Raw genomic sequence first — 24,448 nt, 5'->3', positions numbered from 1 at the left:
CCAGCCCGCCCTCCCTGCCCCCTCCCTGCCCGGGGCTGGCTGGGCTCCAGCCAGCAGCCACAGCATCAATATTTCATCCACGTCAATAAGAGGCAGCGGCGGCGGCGGCGGCGGCGGCGGCAGGGACAGCAGCTGCAGAGGCATTTGCTCCGGTCCGCAGCTCACAGCAGACAGGTCCCATCCGAGTAACCGCCATGGATGTCTTCAAGAAAGGGTTCTCCATTGCCAAGGAGGGTGTGGTGGGTGCCGTGGAAAAGACCAAGCAGGGAGTGACAGAGGCGGCTGAGAAGACCAAGGAGGGGGTCATGTATGTGGGTGAGTGTGGCCGGCGGGGCGGGGCAGGGTGGGGCAGAGGGCTCCCTAAAGGAGGGCCGATCCTGCTACCTTCCCTCTGCTGACCCGCACCCCCATTCTGGGGAGCATTTTGAGAGAGATGAAACCCTGATTGTGGAGGCAGGGTCCTCACGTCCCGGAGAATACGCTAGTATCTATCTGTCTTTGGAACTTTGCGGGGAGGGACTCTGAGGTCTCTAGGATCAGAGTGCCACTCAGACCACCCGGGGTCTACACACACGTCTGGGGTCTCCTAAGCCTGGAGACCCTGGAGGCAATGATCTGCTCAGGTGGACCCCACTTTCTCCAGTGGGAGCTGCTGCAGTCAAGTCGGACACATGACCCCACTTAGGCTAGAGGGAAGGGGTAGGCTGTGGAGATGGGCTCAGTTGAGTGTTCAACCCACCCCACCTCTCTGGTCTCCCTCCAAAGAGGGGGCAGGGGTGGCCAAGCCTGTGACTCAGCTTTCTCTGCTCTGTTCAGCTGCTGCTTCTGAGGCCCGGGCCACACCCATGCAGGGACCATAGACCCACCAGTGACCCTACCTCAGGCCTGGTGTCCTTTGTCCCCACGTCCTGTCCTGTCCCCTTCCTGTTTGGCCTCTGTCCTTCAGACATAGCAGGAAATGTCCCTTTGAAGGGGCTGCTGTCCCCAGACACCATCCTCATCCCCTCCTGCCCCACCCCCACCCCAGGGTGTTCAGCTATCCGCCCTGACTGCCTGAACACCTCTTTCCTCCACTAGGCAACAAAACCAAGGAGAATGTGGTACAAAGCGTAACTTCAGGTAAGGCGGCCTACCATCTGGGACCCGCGAATCCTGCCCTATACCCAGGGCCCACACCTAGAGTCCACCTAAGCCCCAGGTGACCCAAACTACCCTATTCCCTGAAGATAGACCTCGGTAGGCTCCTGCTCCCCCCATCACATTGTTGCTGCCCTAGAGTCAGAGAAAGGCATGGAAATAACCAGGAGTCAGACATCCAAGCTCTGGGGAGGGGCTGTTCTCCCCAGCTTGGGTGGGCAGCAGGGAAGAGGGCCAGGGCTGAGTCCAGCCAGAATCCTCTGCAGTGGCTGAGAAGACCAAGGAGCAGGCCAATGCCGTCAGTGAAGCTGTGGTCACCAGTGTCAACACGGTGGCCACCAAGACCGTGGAGGAGGCAGAAAACATCGTGGTCACCACCGGGGTGGTGCGCAAGGTGAGCCTCGCTCACGTCCTCTCCTTGGGCTCTCTGGCAGCAGGAGACACTGTTGGGCACACAGGGAGGAGTGAGACACTGCTTGACTCACAAGCAGCACCATTGTGTGTGTTGAGGTGACTTGGTGTCTTTACACCTGTTCGTATCTGGAATCCTCACCGCACCCCTACAGTGGGGACTTGGGGTTCATTTTGTGCACAAGGAAAGTGACACTCAAACCACGCCCAGCTCATCACTTTCAGCATTTAGGAACTAAATTTTACTAGTGAATTCGGGACCTTGTATGGTGAAAGGCAGCCTTCTAGACAGGCTCAAGTTTCCAAACCACCACCAGGGCTACCTGTTAGCCTTTGTCCAACCTCCCTCTGTCCCAGGGTCTGGCCGCTGCCTCCCCTTGAAGCAGTGGGGGAAGCACTGCCCCCTGGTGGTGGACAAGCAGTAGGGCTCGGACTCCACCCTGGGCTGAAGTCTTTGTGTGAGCACGTGGGTTGTATGTGCATTGTAGGAATGGTGGAGATGTATGTGGAAGTGTATGCATGAACAGGTGTGTGTGTGTGTGTGTGTGTGTGTGTGTGTGTGTGTGTGTGTGTGTGGTGTGTGTGTGTGTGTGTGGTGTGTGTGTGTGTGTGTGTGTGTGTGTGTGGTGTGTGTGTGAGCTGAAAGGACAGCGCCATCGGGCTCTCTGGGGATAGATGTCTAAGCACTCGTCAACAGCAAGCTCTGCTTTTAAGCACTTTACACTTACCCTTTTAATGGGCTCCCAATTTCCAAAAAACAGGATGTGGAAAGGAAAGCCTGGAGACATTAGGTGATGAGCCACAGTCACACGGCTAGTTCATGTGAGCATGGAGCTCCCATAAGTGGCCAGCTCCTGGCTGTACTCTTGAAAGACTGAGTACAGATGTGCAGGGATGGGGATTCCAGAATGGAGGCTGGGGAGGAAGCTGATTCCAAAGACTTGTCATCTTCAGCTCCTGTACTTACCACAGGCTACCCCAGTGGTGGAACCCCATCATCTCACGCAGCCAGTGATGCAGAAGTCTGCTCTGAGGAGTGGGTAGAAAGGGAGGGGTCTCCCATCCCAAACACCTGCTCTAGGGCCAGCACAGGGTCTCTTGTCACTGGAGAGTGCCTGTGCACCTCTGCAGACAGACGGTATGACTTTGGGAAGAGACCCTATCCAGATCCGCATTTCCTCATCTGAAATGGCACACTATCTATCTGATGGGGCTGTGGGGAAAGGATGCCAGGAAACAGTTCTGCCAGGCACATGGTGAGCACCCACCATCATCATCATCATCGTCACCGCTGTCACCAGCGCTGTAAGCACCTCCAGATGCTCTAAGTACTGTAAGATGATGCAGGGTCTCTGCTCATTCCTGAGAGCTGGCAGCGGACGCCCTGGCTGCAGGCAGCGGAGGGTCAGGGTGTCTTCCCATAGCCTGTGTCCTCTTTGCAACCCTGTAGGAGGACTTGGAAAAACCTGCGCCTGCACAGGACGAGGAAGCCAAAGGGCTAGAGGATGAAGAGGTAAGAACAGGACTCCCAGTAGAGACCGGAACCGCACAGACCATCTTCATTTCTGAGTCCTGGGAAACTTTCCACAGCCTCCCACAGGGATGTGGGTGTGGCAGACCTGGGCTTGAGTGCATGATCTCCTCATAAGTGACCCTTCCCTGGTGATCAGGGAGAGCTGTGGGCCCCGAGCTGAGTGCAAGTCTCTCTCCCTCCCTCCCTCCCTCCCTCCCTCCCTCCCTCCCTCCCTCCCTCCCTTTCTCTCCTCCCCTCGCTGCCAGGCCAAGAGTGAAGGAGACTAGGAGGCTGCCATCAACCACAGAGGCCCAAGGGACACCCCCTCTACCTTGGACCCTGTTCCCATCTGGCACAGTAAGTGCCCTGTGTAGAGTGCCCTGCAGGTTGCCCACGTTCTCTGCTCCCCAGCTCGGTGCCACAAACCTGTCCACGCTCGCGCGCACGCTACTGCCAGCGCCAGCGCCCCCTGCTGGCTCCTCTTGCCCTATGGTCCTTTGGATCCCACAGTTCAGATGCCACTGTGATTTCTTTCTTTTTTTCTTTTTTTAATGATTCCAAATAAAACCTGAGTCCCACTCCCACCCATGCCTCTTCTCTGTGCTGCGCTATCACTCATGAAGCCCCCTGGACATCCCCAGGGGAAAAAAGACACCTGCTCAGCATTTGATGGGACCGGGTACACTTCAAGACATACAGAGTTCTACCGGAACCTGTGCCTTCAGGAGCACTGTGCCCCGTCCCGTCCCCGCCACCCCTAGCCCCACTGTCTTCAGCAGTAGGGTGGTGGCCTTTCACTCAGCTCCCCAGATAACAGGCAGCTGACCCTGTCCCCAGTAGTGCAACTGGATAGTTCCGGTTTCAGCCTCAGCACCGAAACCCCTTTAGAGTAGATTCCACCACCTTCCTGGTTCATTGGGTCTGAGGAAGTTCAGGTAGGCAGAGGGTGAGAATGTCGGTACAATGTCAACTTGGGTGCTATGGAGACAGGGACCTCACACCTTCCCCAGAACACTCCAGCCGTCACGTGAGGACACACACACACACACACACACACACACACACAGCAGAGCAGAATGGCCCTGAGGCTCCTCCCGCCTGGCCCCAGGCATCCTCGGATAGGTGGACTTTCTTTTCCTATCTAGCCCAGGAGCCTACAGGACAGCATAAACAAAAAAAAAAAAAAAAAAAAAAAAAAAAATGGCATTGGTGTATCTGGGACTGCGAATGTAGCTCAGTGGTAGAGTGCTTGCTTACCAAGCCCGAGGCCGTACGTTCAGCCCTCAGCGTTGCAAATGAATAAACACAGCTGGCATATACCATAGTAAACTTCGAGAAGGAAAGGAGGTCTTTGTTGTTGTTGTTGTTGTTGTTGTTGAGACAGGGTTTCTCTGTGTAGTTTTGGTGCCCGTCCTGGATCTCGCTCTGTAGACCAGGCTGACCTCGAACTCACAGAGATTCACCTGGCTCTGCCTCCCGAGTGCTGGGATTAAAGGCGTGCACCACTGCCACCCCAAGAGAAGGAAAGGAATTAAGGAACTGAGAGTTTAAACAACTTGCCCAAGAGCACAGAGCTGAGACACAGCAGGACTGGGCACAAACCGATGGCCTCGTTCCAGAACCCCTGATTCCCTGCTCTGCCATGGCCTCCAGGGTGCTATTTCAGAGTCCCCCCCCCCCCCCTCCAAAATTTCAAACAACCCAGGCACCCAGCCTGACTGGGGTCCAGCACTTAGCTGCCTCACCCTTGGAATCTTTCCTGGGGTCTCAGCCTTGGAATCTTTCCTGGGGTCTCAGCCTTGGATACTCAGTTTGGGTTTAGAACTTTGAAATGACTTGTTCAGGCCTCCAATGCCACAGCCAGAACTGGAGGGCACACTGGCCCGAGACATTTGTCTCCCACCCAGTTTGTGCAATAGGGAGCAGGGGTCAAGGCCAGCCCAGTCAACCTGCCCCTGAGCTCTTTATCCAGGTGGGTGAGTCCCAGGCATCCACTGCTTGGGAGGAAGGGAAGAACTGAGGTCCATGGTCCCACGGACAGGAGGAAGGGGCAGAGGAGGCCCAGGGCAGGCGGGTGCTCCTGCACACACCTCCTCCCCAACTCACAAATTTCAGGAAGTCGTGCCCACCCGGGAGGTGTGCCCACCCAGGAGCTCTCTGGGCCGGAAGAGAAAGTGTAGGACCAAGGCTAGCTTGGGGGACTGGGGGCAGAGGAAAGGCAGGTAGACCTGGCCCCAGGAAGTCTCTCACCTCCCAAGCATCTTTGCAGAGGTCTCAGTTGCTCCCCCACCCCTTGTTCCGGACTCAAATGACAAACATCAAGGTCAGCCTGCTCCAGGAAGACCTTTCTCCAACCTATGGCACCTGCAGTGGTGTTCCCTCCCTTCAACCCCAGGCACACGCCCTGGACTAACCACTGGGAAAGGAAAAGCAAAGTTCTCTGTGGTCGTAGACCTGAGCTTACCCAAGAAGCCCTACCCCCGTCTCCTGCAGGCTCTCGAGTGTGTTGGGCTGTGACTTTGGGAAAATAAACCTTCCAGCCTCAGCTGCTTCTCTCTCTCTGTCTCTGTCTCTCTCTCTCATTTTTTTGTTTAAAGTTGAATATTGATTGATTGAATGAATTTTTAAGAATATTTTTAATTATATGTATATGTGTGTATCTGAGTGGGGGTTTGTGCACCTGAGTGCAGTGCCCCCAGAGGACGGGAAGGGTGTTAAACCCCTCAGAACTGGAGTTACAGGCAGGTAAGAGCCACCCTCCTTGGATGCTGGGGTGCAGTTTCTGATTCTCTAAATAACATGTTCTTAACTGCTGCTGAGCCGTCTCTCCAGCACCCCACCCCACCCTTTAAATTTAACTTTTTTTTTCACTGACTGGCTGCACTGGAACTAGCTATGCAGATCAGGCTGGCCTCTAACTCCCAGCAATCTGCCTGCCTCTCTCCCAAGTGCTGAGATTAAAGGCATGAGCCACCATACCCATGGCTTATTTTTATTTTCTGGTACAAGATCTCATGTAGCCCAGACGGGCCTCTGACTTACCATGTAGTTAAAGTGGCTCTGAACTCCTGACCCTCCTGCCTCCACCTCCCAAGTGCTGACTGAGATCACACAGTACACCACCGAGCATCCTCCTGCCTCCACCTCCCAAGTGCTGAGATCATGTGCAGCACATGCACAGCTACTTTTTGGCTATTTTTGGTTTTGTTCTTGGAGACAGGGTTTCACTCAGTAGCCCAGGCTGGCCTCCAACTTAGCTGTGATCCTGTCTCCCAAGTGCTGGAATTACATGTATGAACCACCACACTGGACTTTTTAGTTGACTTTAAAAATCACTAATTTTGGTCCAACGAGATGGCTCAGGGGATAGAGTGCTTGCTGCTGAGTCTAATGACCCAAGTTCAATCCCTGGAACTCCATGGTGGAAAGAGAAAACTGATTCCTGCAAGTACTCCAGCCTCCATATTCATTCACATCGTGGGGCACATGTGTGCACATGCAAGTGTACACACACACACACACACACAAACAAAACAATAAATTTTTTTTTCTGTTTTTTCAAGATGGCTTCTTTGGCCGGGCGGTGGTGGCGCACGCCTTTAATCCCAGCACTCGGGAGGCAGAGCCAGGCGGATCTCTGTGAGTTCGAGGCCAGCCTGGTCTACCAAGTGAGTTCCAGGAAAGGCGCAAAGCTACACAGAGAAACCCTGTCTCGGAAAAAAAAAAAAAAAAAAAAAAAAAAGATGGCTTCTCTGTGTAGCCTTGTTCTCTGTGTAGCCTTGGCTGTCCTGGAACTCACTCTGTAGACCAGGCTGGCCTTGAACTCAGAGACCTGCCTGCTTCTGCCTCCTGAGTGCTGGGATTAAAGGCGTGTGCCACCACCACCACCACCACCACCACCACCACCACCACCACCCGGCAAAATAAACAACCTTTCAATTTTTCTACTAAAATATCACTGTCTGGATGGTACTTGCACAGGCCTTTAATTCCAGCACTCAGGAGACAGAGGCAGGCAGGTCTCTGAGTTTGAGACCAGCCAGGTCTACACAGAGAAACCCTGTCTTGAAAAAAGACAAACAATAAACAAACAGAATATCTCTGATCTGAGGCCAGGTGACTGACTAAACCCACTTACTGAACTCAGGAGACAGAGACAGGAGAATCAAGAGTTCAGGGACAGACAGGGTTGCAGGGAGGCCTTGCCCTGAAAAAGGAAGTGAATTAAGTAAATCACTAAATGCGACCGAGCTACACACTAGTCTGACCTGCTTTCTGCACACACACCTCTGCTACATGGGTTACGATGATGATGGTCGCCTAGGTCACTACTTCACTGGGCCTGTCAAAATATCTTTTTTTTTTTTTGGTTTTTCGAGACAGGGTTTCTCTGTGTAGCTTTGCGCCTTTCCTGGAACTCACTTGGTAGTCCAGGCTGGCCTCAAACTCACAGAGATCCGCCTGGCTCTGCCTCCCGAGTGCTGGGATTAAAGGCGTCTCTGCCTCCCGAGTGCTGGGATTAAAGGCGTGCGCCACCACCGCCCGGCTCTGTCAAAATATCTTAAGAGTGACTGAAGGGTGACTGACACTGCTGCCTTAGCCTGGTTTCACTACGTAGACAGGCATGCCAGTCAGTTCAGGGATGTTTTTTGGGCTGGCAGTAAAAACTGACTGACCTTAGACTCACCCAGTCCCTCTCCTCTCCATTCAGGGCTGAAGACGGCAAGACAAGCAGGACTATGTAAAAAGTCTTTCTCTGTCTCTCCAGCCAGCTCCCAAATAACCCCACAGAGACTTACTATTAATTATGAAAGTTTGGCCAATAGCTTAGGCTTGTTTCTAAGTAGCTCTTATAACTTAACCCATTTCTGCAGCGCACGCCTTTAATCCCAGCACTCAGGAAGATCTCTGTGAGTTCGAGGCCAGCCTGGTCTACAAAGCGAGATCCAGGACAGGCACCAAAACTACATGGAGAAACCCTGTCTCGAAAGAAAAAAAAAATTAACCCATTTATACTCATTTACATGCTGCCACGTGACTCATGGCTTGTTACTTCATCTCCCACATGTCATACTTCCTTCATGTCTCCTCATGATTCTTCTCCTTTTCCCAGCATCCTCTGTGCCTGGAAATCCTGCCTAGCTATTAGCCACCTGGAAATCCTGCCTAGCTATTAGCCGTTCAACTTTTTATTAAACCAATCAGAGTGACACATCTTCACAGTGTACAAAAAGATTATTCAGCTGGGTTTTGGGGGCACACGCCTTTAATCCCAGCACTCGGGAGGCAGAGCTAGGTGGATCTCTGTGAGTTTGAGGCCAGCCTGGGCTACCAAGTGAGTTCTAGGAAAGGCACAAAGCTACACAAAGAAACCCTGTCTGGAAAAAAAAAAAAAAGATTATTCCACAATAGGACTATGCCATTTTAAAACTGATATGGGTATCCAGATCTGTGGTATCACAGGGCTGCAGGCCCACTGGAGAGATGCCTGCACATGTCCAGTCACCCAACCTTTCCTAAGCAAAGCCCACTTTCTTCTCCTGTGCCTAAGAACAAAAGGGCTTGAGTTAGCTGAGTTTTGCTCCAGGGCCCTGGCCTGCAGTCTTCTTGCCGGTTGGCATTCTGAAGAAATCTTCCTCACTCACTGGACCCCTTGATCATTCAGCAGACAGACTTGGGTTTGGGAATAAACATCCATCAATCCATTTAATGTCCATGAAAACACTTTAGGGGAGGGTGTGGTGGTGCACACTTTTAATCCCAGCACTCAGGAGGCAGAGGCAAGCAGATCTCTGTTTGAGGCCAGCCTAGTCTACAGAGTGAGTTCCAGGACAGCCAGGACTACACAGAGAAACCTTGCCTCAAAAAAAAAAAAAAAAAACAAACAAACAAAAAAGAAAAAAAGGAAGAAAGAAAAGTGAGCAACCCAGGTCATTCCTGCCCTCAGCCTAGCTGGTGGGTTTAGGTGACCTGTGACCTCTTTCCTTTCCCAGAGGAACATAAAAAGTCTCACCTTTGGTGTTAGACTTCACCCTCCCGTATCTGTCCTGGTTGGATTCCAGGGTCCTCGAGGCACATAGCCCACCTCAGTGCCAGAGCCAGGTGGGTGGAGACAGGGGTCCTGTGTTTACCAGGGCCCTGAAGTTTATACCCATTGCAATAGATTTGAGTCCTGATGTGAGAGTTTGACTAAAACCCTACTGATCTTTCTGCCTCAGTTTCCTTCTGTAAACCCATGTTATTTCAGCTCACTATACGATTCTAAAAATTATACAAGAAACTGTAAAGGAATGTGTGTGTGTGTGTGTTCTCGAAAATACTCAATAAAAAACCCTGCTACTATTAGTATCAGCTCCAGGATGACCAGATGGAGTTCCCAGCTGAGGAACCATGGCCACTGGGTGAGTAGTCTCCTGGATCTCTATGTAGTCCTTCTTGCCTTTCTTAGTTGCCTTTCCCACTCTAGTTAGTGTTTGGTTGGAACCTCCAGCTCACCCCTACATGATCCAGAAAACCCCATTCCATCTCTCTCTCTCTCTCTCTCTCTCTCTCTCTCTCTCTCTCTCTCTCTCTCTCTCCAAACCCCGCCCTGAGACTCTCCAAACAAAGGGAAGGCGCCAAAAAGCCCAGTTCCGAATTCTTAGCAGCTTCCTCTCCTTGAAGTTGCCAGCTGCCCAAATCCCTGCCAGCTGTTGACCATACTTGGGCACAGACCCAGCTTGTGGCAGACACATCATCATCCTCTTCTACAACATATATAATCTCCTTGCTTTAGTTTGGGCGTGTGGCTTCTCCGGCCTCCATCTCTGAGACTGGAGAATTCTTCCAGGAGTTGCTTTGCTCAAATAAACCTGTTGTTATTGTTAGGATCCTGCCCTCACTCCGGCACATGCTCAGTGTGGGTTCTTGCATCTTACATCATCAGCAGGCACAGACAACTACGTACCCACCTTAAAAAACTGGACGCAGACCCCCACACTCTCTCTCTGTCTCTCTCTTTGCTCTGCTCCCTCCCCCCTTCCTTCCCCCCCAGGCCTTCTCCCCCCTTCCCTCATAATAAAGCTCTAAAAGTACCACTGGGTTCTGTCATGACCTTTCTATGAGGTAACCAGCGCAGATTACTATCAGTTATACTTTTTCAATTAGGCTTGATCTGGCTTACTGCGTCAGCTGAGAAACCTATTATGGGGGCTGGGGGAGATCAGAAAACCTGTTAGTTAGATCTCTCCCTTCCCTGTGATGAACCCCCAGGGAAGTGTCCTCCCTCCTCCATCCCTCACGCCCTCTTAGTCCCTATTCCCACCCAAAGCCCAGTAATCTGCCTACTGACCTGCTCCTGCCCTCTCTCTGCAGGGTGAGCTGGCTCTGGTGTACTTAAAAAAAAATCAAAATCAGGCTGAGTGGTGGTGGCACATGTCTTTAATGCAGGAGGCAGAGGCAGGCAGGTCTCTGAGGTCAGACTGGTCTACAGAGAGAGTTCCAGGACAGCCAGAGCTACAGGCAGAGAAACCCTGTCTCACCCCATCCCCTACATCCAAATCAGTGTTCAGATAAGCTGCTGCAGCTGTCCTTGATAACCCAGAACTCCCCGAAGCCACGGCAGTGACAATACGAAAGACCTGGAGCAGAATGCCCAGGGTGCCAGTGAGGGGAGCCCTACCTGAGCATCATTGGGTACACCTTCCTAGAGCACACCCACAGGAGCAGCAGGTCTCTGTAGTGTGGAATCCTCAGACCCTGTCTCCCGGAGATGGAGGTGCCACAGAACAGCCACCTGGGCCAGTGCTTTGGGAGTTGCTGGAGCCCATCTGAGGAGGTGCCAAGCAGGTAGCAGGTCCGAGGCTGTGCACGCGCCCCCCACCCCCAAACACACACCACTGGAATGGACTTCTGCCTGCTGAAAGACCTCTACCTGCTGGCCTCTCAGCACAGGGCAGAGGGGACCCAGAGGTATCTCCAGACCCCATGAACTTTTTTTTTTAAACCACCTGGGGTGGGGTGGGGATCTATTTGTTACTTTGAAGTTTCCTACGTCAGGCAGATCCCAGCCTTAAGTTTCTCCACATCTAACTCCCTTCTTATTCCAAACTGGTAAAGAAACAAGCCAAGAAGGAGCGACCCAGAGCGGTAGATTATCATGAGCACTCAGGAGCAGGGCTCACCAACCTCATTGTCTTCCTGGCTGGCCTAAGGCAAGAGACTTCATGCCAATGGCATGGGGCTAAGGACACTATCTTGTTCCAACGAGTGGAAAGGATGACCCCATCCCAGAGGATGTACAGAAAGTCTAGTGGTGTTAGGGGGTGAAGGGTAAGGGAGAGTGGGGTGCACACTCCTCACAGGCTCCAACCCTGGCTCAGTGTTAGCCTCCTTTCTACAGACCTGTCTACTGAGCCGCTCTGCCCTCAACGACTGGAAAGTAGGGTTCCTGGCGAGCATACTCTAACCAGATTTAGCTCAGCACAGCAATGGGTCCCCAGGGTACTGCCTTTACTGCGTCGTGCTTCCTTTCCCAGGCTCGCACAGCGCTGCCAGGCGTCCGTGAACCCAGGCTGTTAACCAGGATCTAACAAGGCGAGCAAAGACTCCAGCCATCAGCAGTGAGGAAACTGAGCACTTCTCTCCAGTCGGGGATCCGCTGAACTTGGCCCAGAGCTCTGTCCAGCTGGTGCCTCCTTGATCTGTCCTTAATTAAAGCTCCTATTGTCCTACTTTTGGATTCACTTAGTGATTTTGCCAAGCAGGGCCCAGCTCTTTGGCGCCGGTAGGGGCGGGTTTCCCATCCTCTCCGCCGCCTACTACTCATTAGCTTCAGAAAGCAGGCTGCACCTAGGATGGGGGGGTACTCCCGTCCCCTGATCCTCCGGGGACTCCTCTCTGAATGGATGCGAGGTGCTGAAGGAGGCTGGGAGAGGGGAGCCGGCGCCTGAGGGCGCCCTCGGGCTGCAGGAAGGCCTTGCAGGCTACGGAACCGCGGGAGCCGCGCACCCGGCCACACCCTGCGGTGACTCACCAAGAGGGACCCCTCGGTCTTTTTTAAGATTTTGATCGCGGCCGCCAGGCGGAGCCCTGTCTCCAAAGGAGAGAGCGTGCGTGCAGGGCCCTGTGCCCGTGGCCTTGGAGTGTGCTAGTACGAATGCGTCCAAACTCCCTTAAGCTCCCTTTTCTTCTCGAGCTAACTAGAAACTTCTGGTCCTTAACGAAACTGGACATTTTCGTCCGGCAAGTCCCAGAAGGAATAGGGATCTTGCAAAGCTAGCTCGCTTCCCCACCCTCAGCACGTGTCCGTGCACGGGACCTCAGCTCCGGGCGCGCCCTGCTGCCGGCTGACTCACAGTGCCGCAGCGGGAGGCTACACCCAAGCATCCGTTCATCAGAAACAGTGCCACACCCCAGGGGATCTCTGCCTGCCTCCTGTCCCATCTCCAGGCCTTTATGCCTTTATTGTCGTCGCCCCTAGTAATACCTTCTCCCAATTGGTGCATAAAAAAGTTTATCACTTCAGTTCAAAAATAAGAACCACGCCCTCCCCAGTTCTGTGGAGATTAAGAAAAAGCAGCTTTCTTTGCAAGCTGGCCCAGGCTGTCCCTCGAGGCTTTCCTTTTGCCTCTTCCACCCTCGCCCAGGGTGGTGCCCATACTTGGATCCACATGGCTAACTGTTTCCCCCAAAGAAGACCTTCCCAAGTGTGCAAAATGAGCTGATACAGTTACCTCCAGCTCAAAGGGAAGGCCCTTTAAGAGACACCTCGAGCTGTTTGAGGGCTTCTGGCATCTCCAAAAGAACTCACCTTCAGGTGCTGGGCCAGGAGACAGTTGGGATCACACCATGAAGCTGACGGCGCTGGATCTTCGACGCCCTTTGTCTTTCTGTTGTTCATCCTTGCCCAGTGTGACTCAGAGTAAATCCCAGGAGGCTCACATCCTCTGCTTCTTACCTGCTCTGCTTTAGGCTTTTAGGCATGAATATGGCAGGGGTGGGGGGATGGGAGCCTCTTGCTAGGAGAGGAAAGGTCAAGCCTGTGGGACGGGGTGGGGGTGGGGGTGGGGGTGGGTGGGGATGTTCTAGGAAAGCTTTTTGATGATCTTAAAAGAAACAAAGGGACAAGGAAAGAAATGATCCCTCATTTCTTAGAGACTTTATAGCTTGGAATAGTCAGTCCCTAGAACTGGGGTGGGCACTTGCAATACCAGGACACACAAAGAGGAGGCTACCTGTCTGATCAGGACAGAAGTGGAGACCCTGTGCTGTCTTTATCCAATCCCCAACCTCACTGATTCTGCGGCAGCCACTGCTCTGACTGAAGACACGGGTCTGAATTAGGCTTTCTGTTCTGATAGATTTTGTTGAATAGAAAGCTTAGTTTTCCCCAACTACCTGCTGTGGGAGCCCATTTTCAGGTTTCCTAGTGGCTGTACCCAGCAGGTCTGCATAGAGAGGATGGTTTGGGCCTGGGTGCAGGTGTCTGAAATGGTCTGCACTTGGCTGTAACTAGCAAGCAAGGGGGAAGTCTTTTACTCCACCCCTCGGCTTGTTATAAATAGACCTTTGGAATAAAGTTCTGGGCCGGTGGATAAGGATCCAGGCCCACCCAAGTCTATCCTGTGTTTCTCTGTTTCTCTCCCCTCTATTTCTAACTAAGTCTCTTATCCCTCCTTCCTCAAGAGTCCCTGGGGTAAATAAATGTGGGGACTGGTCCCCCACAACCTGCACTCCTAAGCCATGCACTAGCTACCCAGCTGTCTCTTAGGCATTCCTTTCCTTTCCGGCTCAGCCACATGACTTCCTCTTTAGTTCCTTTCCCATCTGTCTAGTCAAGCTCTTCCTCAGGGGCCATGACCCCACACTCTGCCTACAATGCACTCATAAACTACCCTTGCCTGGCTGTACCTGGCTCTTCCTTGGCTCTTGTCTTGGTTTGGAACACAACGCACGCACGCACGCACGCACGCACGCACAGCAATTCGAAAAGAGGTGCCTGAGGAAGCCTGAGGCATCAGCTCCCCCTGGAGCTGGAGTCAGGTGGTCATGATCTGACTGACACTGGTGCTGGGACCTGAACTCATGTCCTCTGAAAGAGCATTACTCACCCTTAACCCCTCTGCAGCCAAAGCCACTCTTTTATGTATTTATGTATTTATTTACCTATCTACCTATTAATGTGTTTATTTACTTATTTTGAGACAGGATCTCACTAAAGCCAGGCTGGCCTTTAACTCTCCACACTCCTAAGCCTCAGCCTCCCCAGTCTTGGTTCCCTTTAGACTGCAGACAAGAGCAGAATTTCCTACTCCCCAGGCTCTCTTCCTTCCCTTTCTCCCTGGTAGTTCTCTCCTTTCTACTCTGTGAAAACATGTAGCGTTTACATTCCATTGCCCAAGCCCTAGCCACTCCTTTGTTTTTGACTTAGATCTACAGATGAAGATAGCAGAACTTCCCACCCATCGCCCCTTTGGCTGAAGTATTTTCTGCTGTCTCTTGATTGGCTGAAGTCACCCTTCTCCAGAAGTGTTTTCAAGACTGAAACACTGATAAGACATCTGGGATCTAAGCTGACAATTTTTACAACTGGGTAAAGGGCCCGTAAAGATTTAGAATGTTCCAGTATGCATGGCATTAACTATTTTTAAAAATGTTAAAATAAAAATTAAGAAAGAAAGGTGGGGGTACATATACATGTAGATACATGCAAGCAAAGCACTTAATACACACTAAGTTGTTGGGGTTTTTTTTTGTTTGTTTTTTGAGACAGGGTTTCTCTGTGTAATTTTGGTGCCTGTCCTGGATCTAGCTCTGTAGACCAGGCTGGCCTCGAACTCACAGAGATCTGCCTGGCTCTGCCTTCCGAGTGCTGGCACTAAAGGCGTGCGCCACCACCGGCCCAGCCAATAAGTTTTTTGAATGACAGGGCTGTGTACCTCATACATGCCAGGCACAGACTCTACCACTAAGCTACATCACCCCTTTACCTGAGAAGGGAAGTCTCACTAAGATGTCCATGTTGGTGAGGAGCTAGCTCATTTTGTACTCTAGGGAGGCCTTGACTTTGTGCCGCTCTTGCCTCAGCCTCCTACATAGTAGTTAGAAATAGAGGCCCAGGCCCTGAGGCCTGGATATACCGAGTTTCTAATGGGTCGGCCATGCACAGGAGATAATTTAGCTCCCTGGCCATCCTCCCCGGCTCCCCTTTGATTTTTGTTATACATACTCCTTCCTCTTGTAATAATGCACGGGACAGCCTAGTTCCTTCATCTGCTTCTGCTGTGCACACACGTTACCCTCTCCAAACGCGCTTGCCAACCTTGAATCCCTTGACCTCCACCTGCATCTGGCTACATGAACCCCCATCTCTGAACAACGCTATCTTCCCCCGCCCCCAGTAACAGTCAAAGTTAGACAGTTTCTATCCTAAGCAGGTAAGAAGAACAGAAGGGCCAGCCTGGCCTGCACGGGTTTTGAGTGCATGAGCAGTGAGGCAAAACTGTGTCCTCTAGTAACCTTTTAGGGAGAATTCCCTATGTATCATTTTCTGCTGAGGTGTAATTGGGTGTGCATATAATTAAGATCAGACGCATTATGGGATAGGACATGTTCAGTAAGAAAAATGAACATATGGCCTAATCTGTCAATCAAAGTAGAAGCTACACCCTAATAACCAGTCCCTCTTTCTCCTGAACACCATAAAGGAAGCCCCAAACAATGACTGGGTTCCTTGAGTGGTTTCTCTGGTACGACACGACTTCAGTTTGAACAGTGTTTCTCTCTTTAGTCTGCGCTATCACTTTGCTCCACATACAACGGTCTTGCTTTAAAAGAAAAAAAAATTCTGAAAACATTTGACCCAGACTGGGACTACGGGAACATGAACTGTTAATTGTGTTGATCTTGTCAAATGCATATTACAGTAAGCCTTGTTTTGGAATAGACACCTGCAAAAACCAGGTTAAAAATCAAAATGGAGCTGGATGACGGTGGCGCGTGACTTTAATTCTAGCATTTGGGAGGCAGAGGCAAGTGGATCTCCGTGAGTTCGAGGTCAGCCTGGTCTACAGAGGGAGATCCAGGACAGGCACCAAAGCTACACAGAGAAACCCTGTCTCAAAAAACAAAATAAAAAAATAAAAATGGAGCTCCGAGCATATGCCTTTAATCCCAGCACTTGGGAAGCTATCAGAGGCAGGAGGCAGGGGGGTCTCTGTGAGCTCGAGGACAGCTTGGTCTACACAGTGAGTTCCAGGACAGCCAGAGTTGTGTAGAAAGACCCTGTCTCGAAAAACAAAAACAAGCAAACAAACAGATCAAAATGGAGTCACTCAATCTAAAGTTCAGATTGTCACCAAGACAAAACTCATCTGTTTATCTGTCCCTCCCAGATATCTGGATTAGAGCAGAGTTACCCAACAGGCCAGTTTCAATTGGCAATCCTCTGCCTTAATCCTTCTACAAAGAGGCAACCTGAAATAACCTGCTCTTCACTAATTATTACATGGTGTAGTCTGATTGTTTGGTTGGTTCAAGTGTTTTTGTTTGTTTTCTCTTTTCTTTTTCTTTCTTTCTTTCTTTCTTTCTTTCTTTCTTTCTTTCTTTCTTTCTTTCTTTTTTTTTTTTTTTTTTTTTGACACAGGGACTTCTGTGTTCCAGGCTGGCCTTGAACTTATTCTATAGTTGAGGGTGGCCTTGAATGTTTGACCATCTTGCCTATACCTGAGTGCTGAGATTGTAGTTATGTGCCACCATATCTGGTTTATATTGTGCAGGGAATTGAACTCAGGGCTTCAGCATGCTAGGCAAGTGCTCTTCCAACTGAGCCACATCCCCAGCACAGACACAGACCTGCCTTTTTATTCAGTATGCCTCTCTCTCCTCCTGTAGTCCCTACTGCCTGCATCTATGAATTTCGCCTTTGTAGAGATTATATATAAGTGAGACCATTTAGTATTTGTCTTTCTACACTTTGATTATTTCACTTAGCATAATGTCGGGGTCCATGTTAGCACAAGTGGCATCATCTTCTATTAAAGCTGATTATTGCATTGTACATACATACTGAACCGTTGCTGGTCACTTTTGTTGCTTGTTTTTTTTTTTTTTTTTCAAGACAGGGTTTCTCTGTGTAGCTTTGCGCCTTTCCTGGAACTCGCTCTGTAGCCCAGGCTGGTCTCGAACTCACAGAGATCCACCTGGCTCTGCCTCCTGAATGCTGGGATTAAAGGTGTGCACCACCACCTGCCTGGCTGTTGCTTGGTTTTGTTTGTTTTCTTGAGACTAGGTATCATGTAGCCGGTGCTAGCCTTGAACTCATATAGAGCTGAGGCTGACCTTGAGTTGATACTCCTGCTTCTGCCTCCCAAGTTCAGGATTGCAAACCCACACTTAGCTAAGTCACTGTTCCTTGATAGACACTTGGCTGATTCCAAACCTTGGCTGTTGTGGCTAACCTGAAGTGAGCGTCGGAGTGTGGGTATTTCTTTGAGATGTGATTTCATTTCCTTTGGGTCCGCCCGTGACCAGAGGAAGGACTGCTGGGTCATATAGGCCTTCTTTCATATAGGTCTTCAGTATTTTAAGGACTCACTGGACTGTTTTTCACAATAGTGATTCAGCTGACTTACGTCCTCCCAGAGGGTCCAAGGGGCTGCGTTCCTCGTCTTCATCTATACTCCTTGTCTCGTGTCTTCACTTTTGTTTTCTTTTTCAGTGGCTTAGTGGTTTTTTTTGTGTGTTCGGAGTGTGGGGTGGGGTAGGGTGTGAGGACTGAGTCCAAGCCTTGTGCTCCCTCGAGCATCCTCAGTTTCTCTCTCTGTGTCTCTCTCTGGCACAGTAGTGCATACAGGGCTTCACTTTGTAGCCCAAACTGTTCTGGAACTCATGGCAATTCTCCTGCCTCAGGCTCCCTAGTCTTGGGTCAGAGGTGTGTGTCACCATGCTCAGCTCTTCTGAGTTCTTGACAACAGTCATCTAACAGGTGTGAGGTGGTGGCTCCTGTGGCTTTGGTTTGCTTTACTCTAGTGACCAGTGACACTCAACACCTTTCCACATGTGTTCTTTTTAAATTTTTTCGTGGGTATGCGTGTTTGCCTGCTCGTAAGTGTGTATGGCGTGCCCGTGGAGGCCAGAAGGAGGCCTCGTATCCCCTGGAAGTGGAGTTTGGGAAACCAAACCTGGGTACCGCGCGAGAGCAGCAAGTGGGCTTAACTGCTCTAGACTGCTGAGCTCCCTCCTCAGCTCCTTTTCAGATGTTCTTAGTTATTGAAAAATATTTACTGCGTTTGGGGCCTAGAGATGAGGCCCAGCGGGAGGGCACTAACTGACCACATAGAAGGCCCAGGGTTAGCTCCTCAACACCTCACACTACATATAGGCACATACGTGTACCGTGTCCCACTACATTCTTCTTTGAGAAGTGCAAGTATGCAGTTGGTGTCCCTCCCGCGTTGTTGCCATAGCCACCACTGTCTCCCACACACCGTCTCTATTAAATGATTCTGTTTTTGTCTGTGTGTGATGGTGTGCCCTGAGCCTCGGCACACGGGGGAATAAGAGGATGACCATGGGAATTAGTTCTCCCTTTTCACCACTGGGACCCAGGATCAGACTCAGGCTGCCAGACTTGGCAGCAGGTGCCTTTACCCACTGAGCCATCCCCCAGTCCCACTTAGACCTTTAATTTCCCTTCCACAGTCACCGACTGTGGGGTGCGTTTTCTTGGGCTTCTTAGGGTCATTTCTGCACTCGCTGTTACATCCTCTGTTCTTCTGTTTTACCCCTTGCCTATGTAAGACACCCCCCGCCCCCGCCATGGCTGGCATCTCACCTCGGAATCCTGATAGCTCCGACTGACAGACTTCTTCCGTCACGATGATTGTTTATTAAGCATCTTCTGTTTTTTTTTTTTTTGAAATCCGTGTTGAAAGGTTGGGTGATAATTTTCATGTGCCTTCTCTGAAGTAAAGCTTTTCTGGTGGGATTTATCTATGTGTAATGTGATTTTAGTATTCTTTTCATAATTAAAAAAAGCTGGCAGGTCTTTGAGTTTGAGGTCATCCTGGTCTTCAGAGAAGACCTTTAGGGAAGGCCTGTCTCAAAAATAAAACAAAACAAACAAAGCAAAAAGTGTGTTTCTGGCTGGTGAGAAGACTCCATAGTAAAAGGCACTTTCCTCCACCTGATGAACACACACACACACACACACACACACACACACACACACACACATCACACACGCACGCACGCACGCACGCACGCATGCGTGCGCGCACACACACACCCCAAATAAGTAAACAAGCAAATGACTAAGACACAGGTTCAGCGGCATCTACCTGTAGTCCATTGCGCCTGGAAAACTGAAGTGTAGAGGTCATTCAGCCTTGGAATTTGAAATCAGCCTGGGCTGCGTCAACAGACCCTGTCTAAAAAAATGTTTTTACTGCTAAGCAGGCAAAAGTGAAATGTAAAAGTGCATATAGTGTGCTGTAAGAAACCATACACGGCTGTCTTGTTATTTCAGCGACGAGGACATTGGTGACCTACAGGGGGCAGTAGAGAGGAAGGAACCAAGCAGAAAGAAGAGAAGAAAGCCAGAACAAGGTTGTAGCTGGAGTTTTCTCCAGTCCTGCCCAGCCCCACAGACCCCATAACTGCTTATAAAATAATCACTCAGAAGCTTATATTAATTAAACTGCTCGGCCATTAGCTCAGGCCTACCACTGACTAGCTCTTACTCTTATATTCAGCCCATTTCTGTTAATCTGTATGTCGCCACGTGTTCCGTGGCTTTACCTGTTGCCTTTACATGTTGCTCCCTGGACAGCAGGCTGGCGTCTCCTGACTCAGCCTTCCTGTTCCCAGAATTCTCTTTTTTGCTTGTCCCGCCTATACTTCCTGCCTGGCTACTGGCCAATCAGTGTTTTATTTATACAGAGCAATATACACAGCACAAGGTGGCAGAGGTGACAGAAGTATTGAGACAATCCCCCCCCACCCCGTGTGTGTGTGTGTGTGTGTGTGTGTGTGTGTGTGTGTGTGCGTGTGTGTCTGCCTGTCTCTCTCCATTGGTCTCTGTGTCTCTCTCTGATAGCTCTTAATTTATGGAACCTATATTATGAGGAAAATAGTTAAACTAGAATGTTGGGAGTTGGGAGCCCAAAATGGAACAGAAATGTTAACAAATGAACTTCATTCTATTACAAATGCAAATAGCTGCCGGGGATGGTGGCACTTCCGGTAATTTTAGCCTCGGGGGCTGTGGCAGGATGGTCATGTGTTTGAGGTCAGCCTGGGCGACATGGTGAGTTCAGTGCCAAATTGAGCCATATTGAAAGATCTTGTCTCACTTGGCGGTGGTGGCGCACGACTTTAATGCCAGCATTCAGGAGGCAGAGGCAAGCTGATCTTTGTGAGTTCGAGGGCAGCCTGGTCTACAGAGTGAGTTCCAGGACAGCCAGGGCTACATAGAGAAACCCTGTCTTGCAAAAAAAAAAAAAAAAAAAAAATCTTGTCTCAAAAGACAAAGGCTAAAGAGTATGACCCTGTCTTAGGAAGAAAAAAATATACTTGTTGAGAAGAAGGGGTCAGTGGGAGGGGAAGGTTATGAGGAGAATGATATATATGTGTATGAAACTGTGAAATTCATAAAGTTTAAAAATCCATAATCTCACTGGATGTGGTTACATACACCTATTCTCAAGATTTGGGAAACTGAGGCAGGAGGATCAGGAGGAGTTCAAGAGCATCCTCAGTTTGCCCATATCAGCAGATTCACTTCTTCAAGGTTCTTTTGGGCACAGTTACCTGAACCAGTGGCATCATCTGGAGGAAGCAGTTGTGAGCCCACAGTGACATTCACAAGTCAGCGATAAGCAGGGGAAGGAACAACCTTCCAGAAGATTCCCAGTTAGTCAGTGTGGAAAGGAGAGGGCCATGGTGGGCAGCACTGGACAAAACACAGAAACAGTTACTGCAAGACAGGGAGCTGATGTCTGAGGGACAGTCAGACAGTTTCCTCTTTTATTTTGTTTTAATATTTCGAGTTATTTATTTGTATTTTATATGTATGAGTGTTTTGCCTGCATAGTCGTATGGGTACCACATGCTTGCATTGCCTGTTGGGGCCAGAAGAGGGCACCAGATCCCCTGGAACTGGAGCTATAGACTGCTGTGAGCCCCCATATGGTTGCTGGGAACGGAACCTGTGTCCTCAGAAAGAGCAAGTGCTTTTAATGACTGAGCCATCTCTCCAGCCCAAGTTTTCTCTTAAAAAAAAAACATTTGGGAGTCCAGACATAGTTGTGCACACCTTTAATCCCAGCACCCAGAAGGCAGAGTTGGGAAGGTCTCGGTGAATTCAAGGCCAGTCTGAGTAACTTACAGAGCTCCAGGATAGCCAGAACTACATAGAGAGACCTTGTCTCAGAAAACAAAAACACCCCCTCCACACATATCCACATTTGGGGGCTGGAGAGATGGCTCAGCAGTTCAAAGCTTTTACTGCTGTTACTCCTGCAGAGGACCCAGGTTCAGTTTCCAGCACCCACATGACAGCTCATAACAGCCTATGACTCCAGTTTCAGAGGGTCTGGTGCCCTCTTCTGACCTCTGTGAGCTCCTGCACATGCTGTACATATACACACATACATATACATATTTAAAAATTCATAAGGTTGGGGATTTAGCTCAGTGGTGGAGTGCTTGCCTAGCAAGCGCATAGGCCCTGGGTTCAGTCCTCAGCTCCGAATTAAAAAAATAAAAAATCAAAATTCATTATTATTGTGTCTGTGTGTCTGGGTGCATACTCACACATTATGGCTCAGAAGACAACTTTGTGGAGTTGATTCTCCCCTTCCACCTTTACTTGGGTTCTGGGGTTTGAACTCAGGTCTCCAGGTCACCAGGCTGTCATAGCAAGGACCTTTACCCAGTAAGCCATCTGGCTGGCCCAGATATTTTCCAGAAAAGGACCCAGGAAAGGAAATTCTGACCTCTGCTACTTTAGGGAGGATCCTTGAAGACATTAGATGATGTGAAATAAACCAGTTACAAAAGTGTTTCTGATTTCACGTATATGCAGCGTGTAAAGCAAACAGACACACAGAGCAGGCTGGTTGTCTGAGACTAGGAGGAAGGGACGATGGGATGTTTGCACTTTGCTGGATGAGAAGGTTCTGGAGACTGGCTGCGAGGCAAACTGAAGCTCTTTGACTCTGCAGCGCACACCTGCAAACTGTTAGGACAGCAAAGTTTGCCGGGAGGTGGTGGTGGTGGTGGCGGCAGCGGCGGCGCACGCCTTTAGTCCTAGCGTTTGGGAGGCAGAGGCAGGTGGCTCTCTGTGAGTTCGAGGCCAGCCTGATCTGTAGAGTTCCAGGGCTACATAGAGAAACACTGTCTTGAAAAAAAAAAAAGAAAAGAAAGAAAGAAAAGGAAAAAATAAATACGTATTATGTGAAGTACTGTGAGTCCTGCACTGGAAAGGAAGCATGCCTAAGATATTTTTCTTTTTTGAAGCAGGGTCTCACTATAGTCCAACTCATCCTCAAACTCTGTGGTCCAGGCTGGCCTGGAACTCAGTAGCTCCTCTTAGGTTAGCCTGTCAAGTACTGGAATTTCAGATTTGAGCCGCCACACACAGCTCTGAGATATTCTGCCAAATACACACAAACCTCTGTCTAATCGTGGGAAATCAAACCCAGCTCAAAGAACATTTGACAAAGCCTGATCAGGACCAGTTAAAAATGTCAAGTTCATGACAGAGAGAGAGCAGGAGGGAGGGGGGGAGAGAGAGAGAAAGAGAGAGAGAGAGAGAGAGAGAGAGAGAGAGAGAGAGAGAGAGAGACAGAGAGAGAGAGACAGAGAGAGAGAGAGAGAGAGACACACACACACAGAGACACAGAGACACAGAGAGACACAGAGAGAGTGAGTGAGAGAGAGAGAGAGACAGAGAGAGAGACAGAGAGAGACACAGAGAGAGAGAGAGAGACAGAGAGAGAGACAGAGAGAGAGAGAGAGCAAGAGAGAGAGAGAGAGAGACAGAGAGACAGAGAGACAGAGAGAGAGAGAGAGAGAGAGGAGAGAGAGAGAGACAGAGACACACAGAGACACAGAGACACAGAGAGACAGAGAGAGAGTGAGTGAGAGAGAGACAGAGAGAGAGAGAGAGAGAGAGAGAGAGAGAGAGAGAGAGAGAGAGAGAGAGGAGAGAGGAAGAAAGGCACGCATAACCTTGGGAAGTCATCCCAAGAAACTACAGGAGTCAACAAATACCCTCCAAATGCAGTGTGCGAGCCTAGATGGAACTCTGGAACCTCAAAAGGACATTAGTGGGAAAGCTGGTGAAATTTCAATAAAGTCTTTAGTTTATCTAGTATCATACAATTAATCATTTATTTTATATCTGAGTGTCTGTGTGTGTACCACATGTGTGCATGAGCCCACAGAGCTCAGAAGAGGGCCTTGAGTCTTCCAGGAACTGTGGTCCTGATAGTTGTGAGCCTCTGTGGAGTGCTAGGAGCCAACCCAGGTCCTTCATGGGAGCAGTAAATACTCTTAACTGCTGAGCCATCTCTCCAGACCCTAGCTGATCTAGTGTTTTTGTTTTGTTTTATTCTGAGACATGATCTCACACTGTAGCCAAAGCTCGCCTCAAACTCAAACCATAATTCTCCTGCCTCACTTTGTCCTGTTATGCCCAGATCTCGGGGACCCCCAAAAGACCACCAGGGAGACTGAATCCCGCATGTAAAAGCAAAGAGCCTTTATTTCAAGCTCCAGAACTTGGTCCCTCTGTCTGTCCGACACAGCGGTGAGAGCAGAGAACCCTGAACTCAGCTGGGGTGGGGTTTTTATCATAGCAGAGGTTGGGGTGAGGGGATTTCCAGGGTCCAGGACCCTGATTGGCTGACAATTGTCTGGGGGGTATCTGTAAAACAAAAATAGGTGTGTGCTAGACTCAAGGACATCTGGCCACTTTATCTAATGGTTGGAATGTTTCGGTTGCCAGGTACTTCCTCATCCTTGGGTAGATCCCTGGGTAGTATCAGCTTAAGGCTTTTCCTGGATCTGGGTGTTGCCTGCCACTAAGCCTGTCACAGAAGCTGTGTCTAGGCCCCTAAGCCTGTCATGGCTGCTGTGTGGTCAAGCTGTTTTGGGGCCCTCCACAGTCGAATGCTGAGATTATAATTGTGAGTCATCATGCCTACCTAGCTAGTATGTTCAATTTGATCCAGTAAACTAATTTAAATTCATTTAAAAATCAGGAGTTCAAGGCTATCCTTAGCTATGTAGTGAATTAAAGGCCAGCTTGGGTTATATGACCCTGTCTCAAAAAACAAACACACACACACAAAAAAAAAAACAAAAAACCAAAACAAACCAAAAACAAAATCAGAAACAAAG

The 24,448-nt window shown here is 49.9% G+C and overlaps 1 protein-coding gene across 1 annotated transcript; it reads left to right on the top strand.

Moving 5' to 3' along the window:
• The first annotated feature begins 109 nt into the window (after nucleotides 1-109).
• Sncg (synuclein gamma) lies at nucleotides 110-3,645 on the top strand. The gene is made up of 5 exons (XM_059274552.1): nucleotides 110-315; nucleotides 1,078-1,119; nucleotides 1,404-1,531; nucleotides 2,999-3,061; nucleotides 3,328-3,645. The coding sequence occupies exons 1-5, from the start codon at nucleotides 195-197 to the stop codon at nucleotides 3,346-3,348; spliced, it is 375 nt and encodes a 124-aa protein (XP_059130535.1). The 5' UTR covers nucleotides 110-194; the 3' UTR covers nucleotides 3,349-3,645.
• Nucleotides 3,646-24,448: the final 20,803 nt, after the last annotated feature.

The sequence above is a fragment of the Peromyscus eremicus genome, chromosome 9 (genome assembly GCF_949786415.1).
Source record: "Peromyscus eremicus chromosome 9, PerEre_H2_v1, whole genome shotgun sequence".
Lineage (NCBI taxonomy): Eukaryota > Metazoa > Chordata > Mammalia > Rodentia > Cricetidae > Peromyscus > Peromyscus eremicus.
Note: the sequence above shows the minus strand (reverse complement) of the source record. Positions and strands in the feature narration are given on the sequence as shown.

Excerpts from the sequence above, each read along its gene's own strand:
- Sncg (XM_059274552.1), top strand. The coding sequence starts at position 195 with ATGGATGTCTTCAAGAAAGGGTTCTCCATTGCCAAGGAGGGTGTGGTG. Across the intron at positions 1,532-2,998 it reads CCACCGGGGTGGTGCGCAAG|GAGGACTTGGAAAAACCTGC; the intron begins GTGAGCCTCGCT and ends GCAACCCTGTAG. Across the intron at positions 3,062-3,327 it reads AAGGGCTAGAGGATGAAGAG|GCCAAGAGTGAAGGAGACTA; the intron begins GTAAGAACAGGA and ends CCTCGCTGCCAG.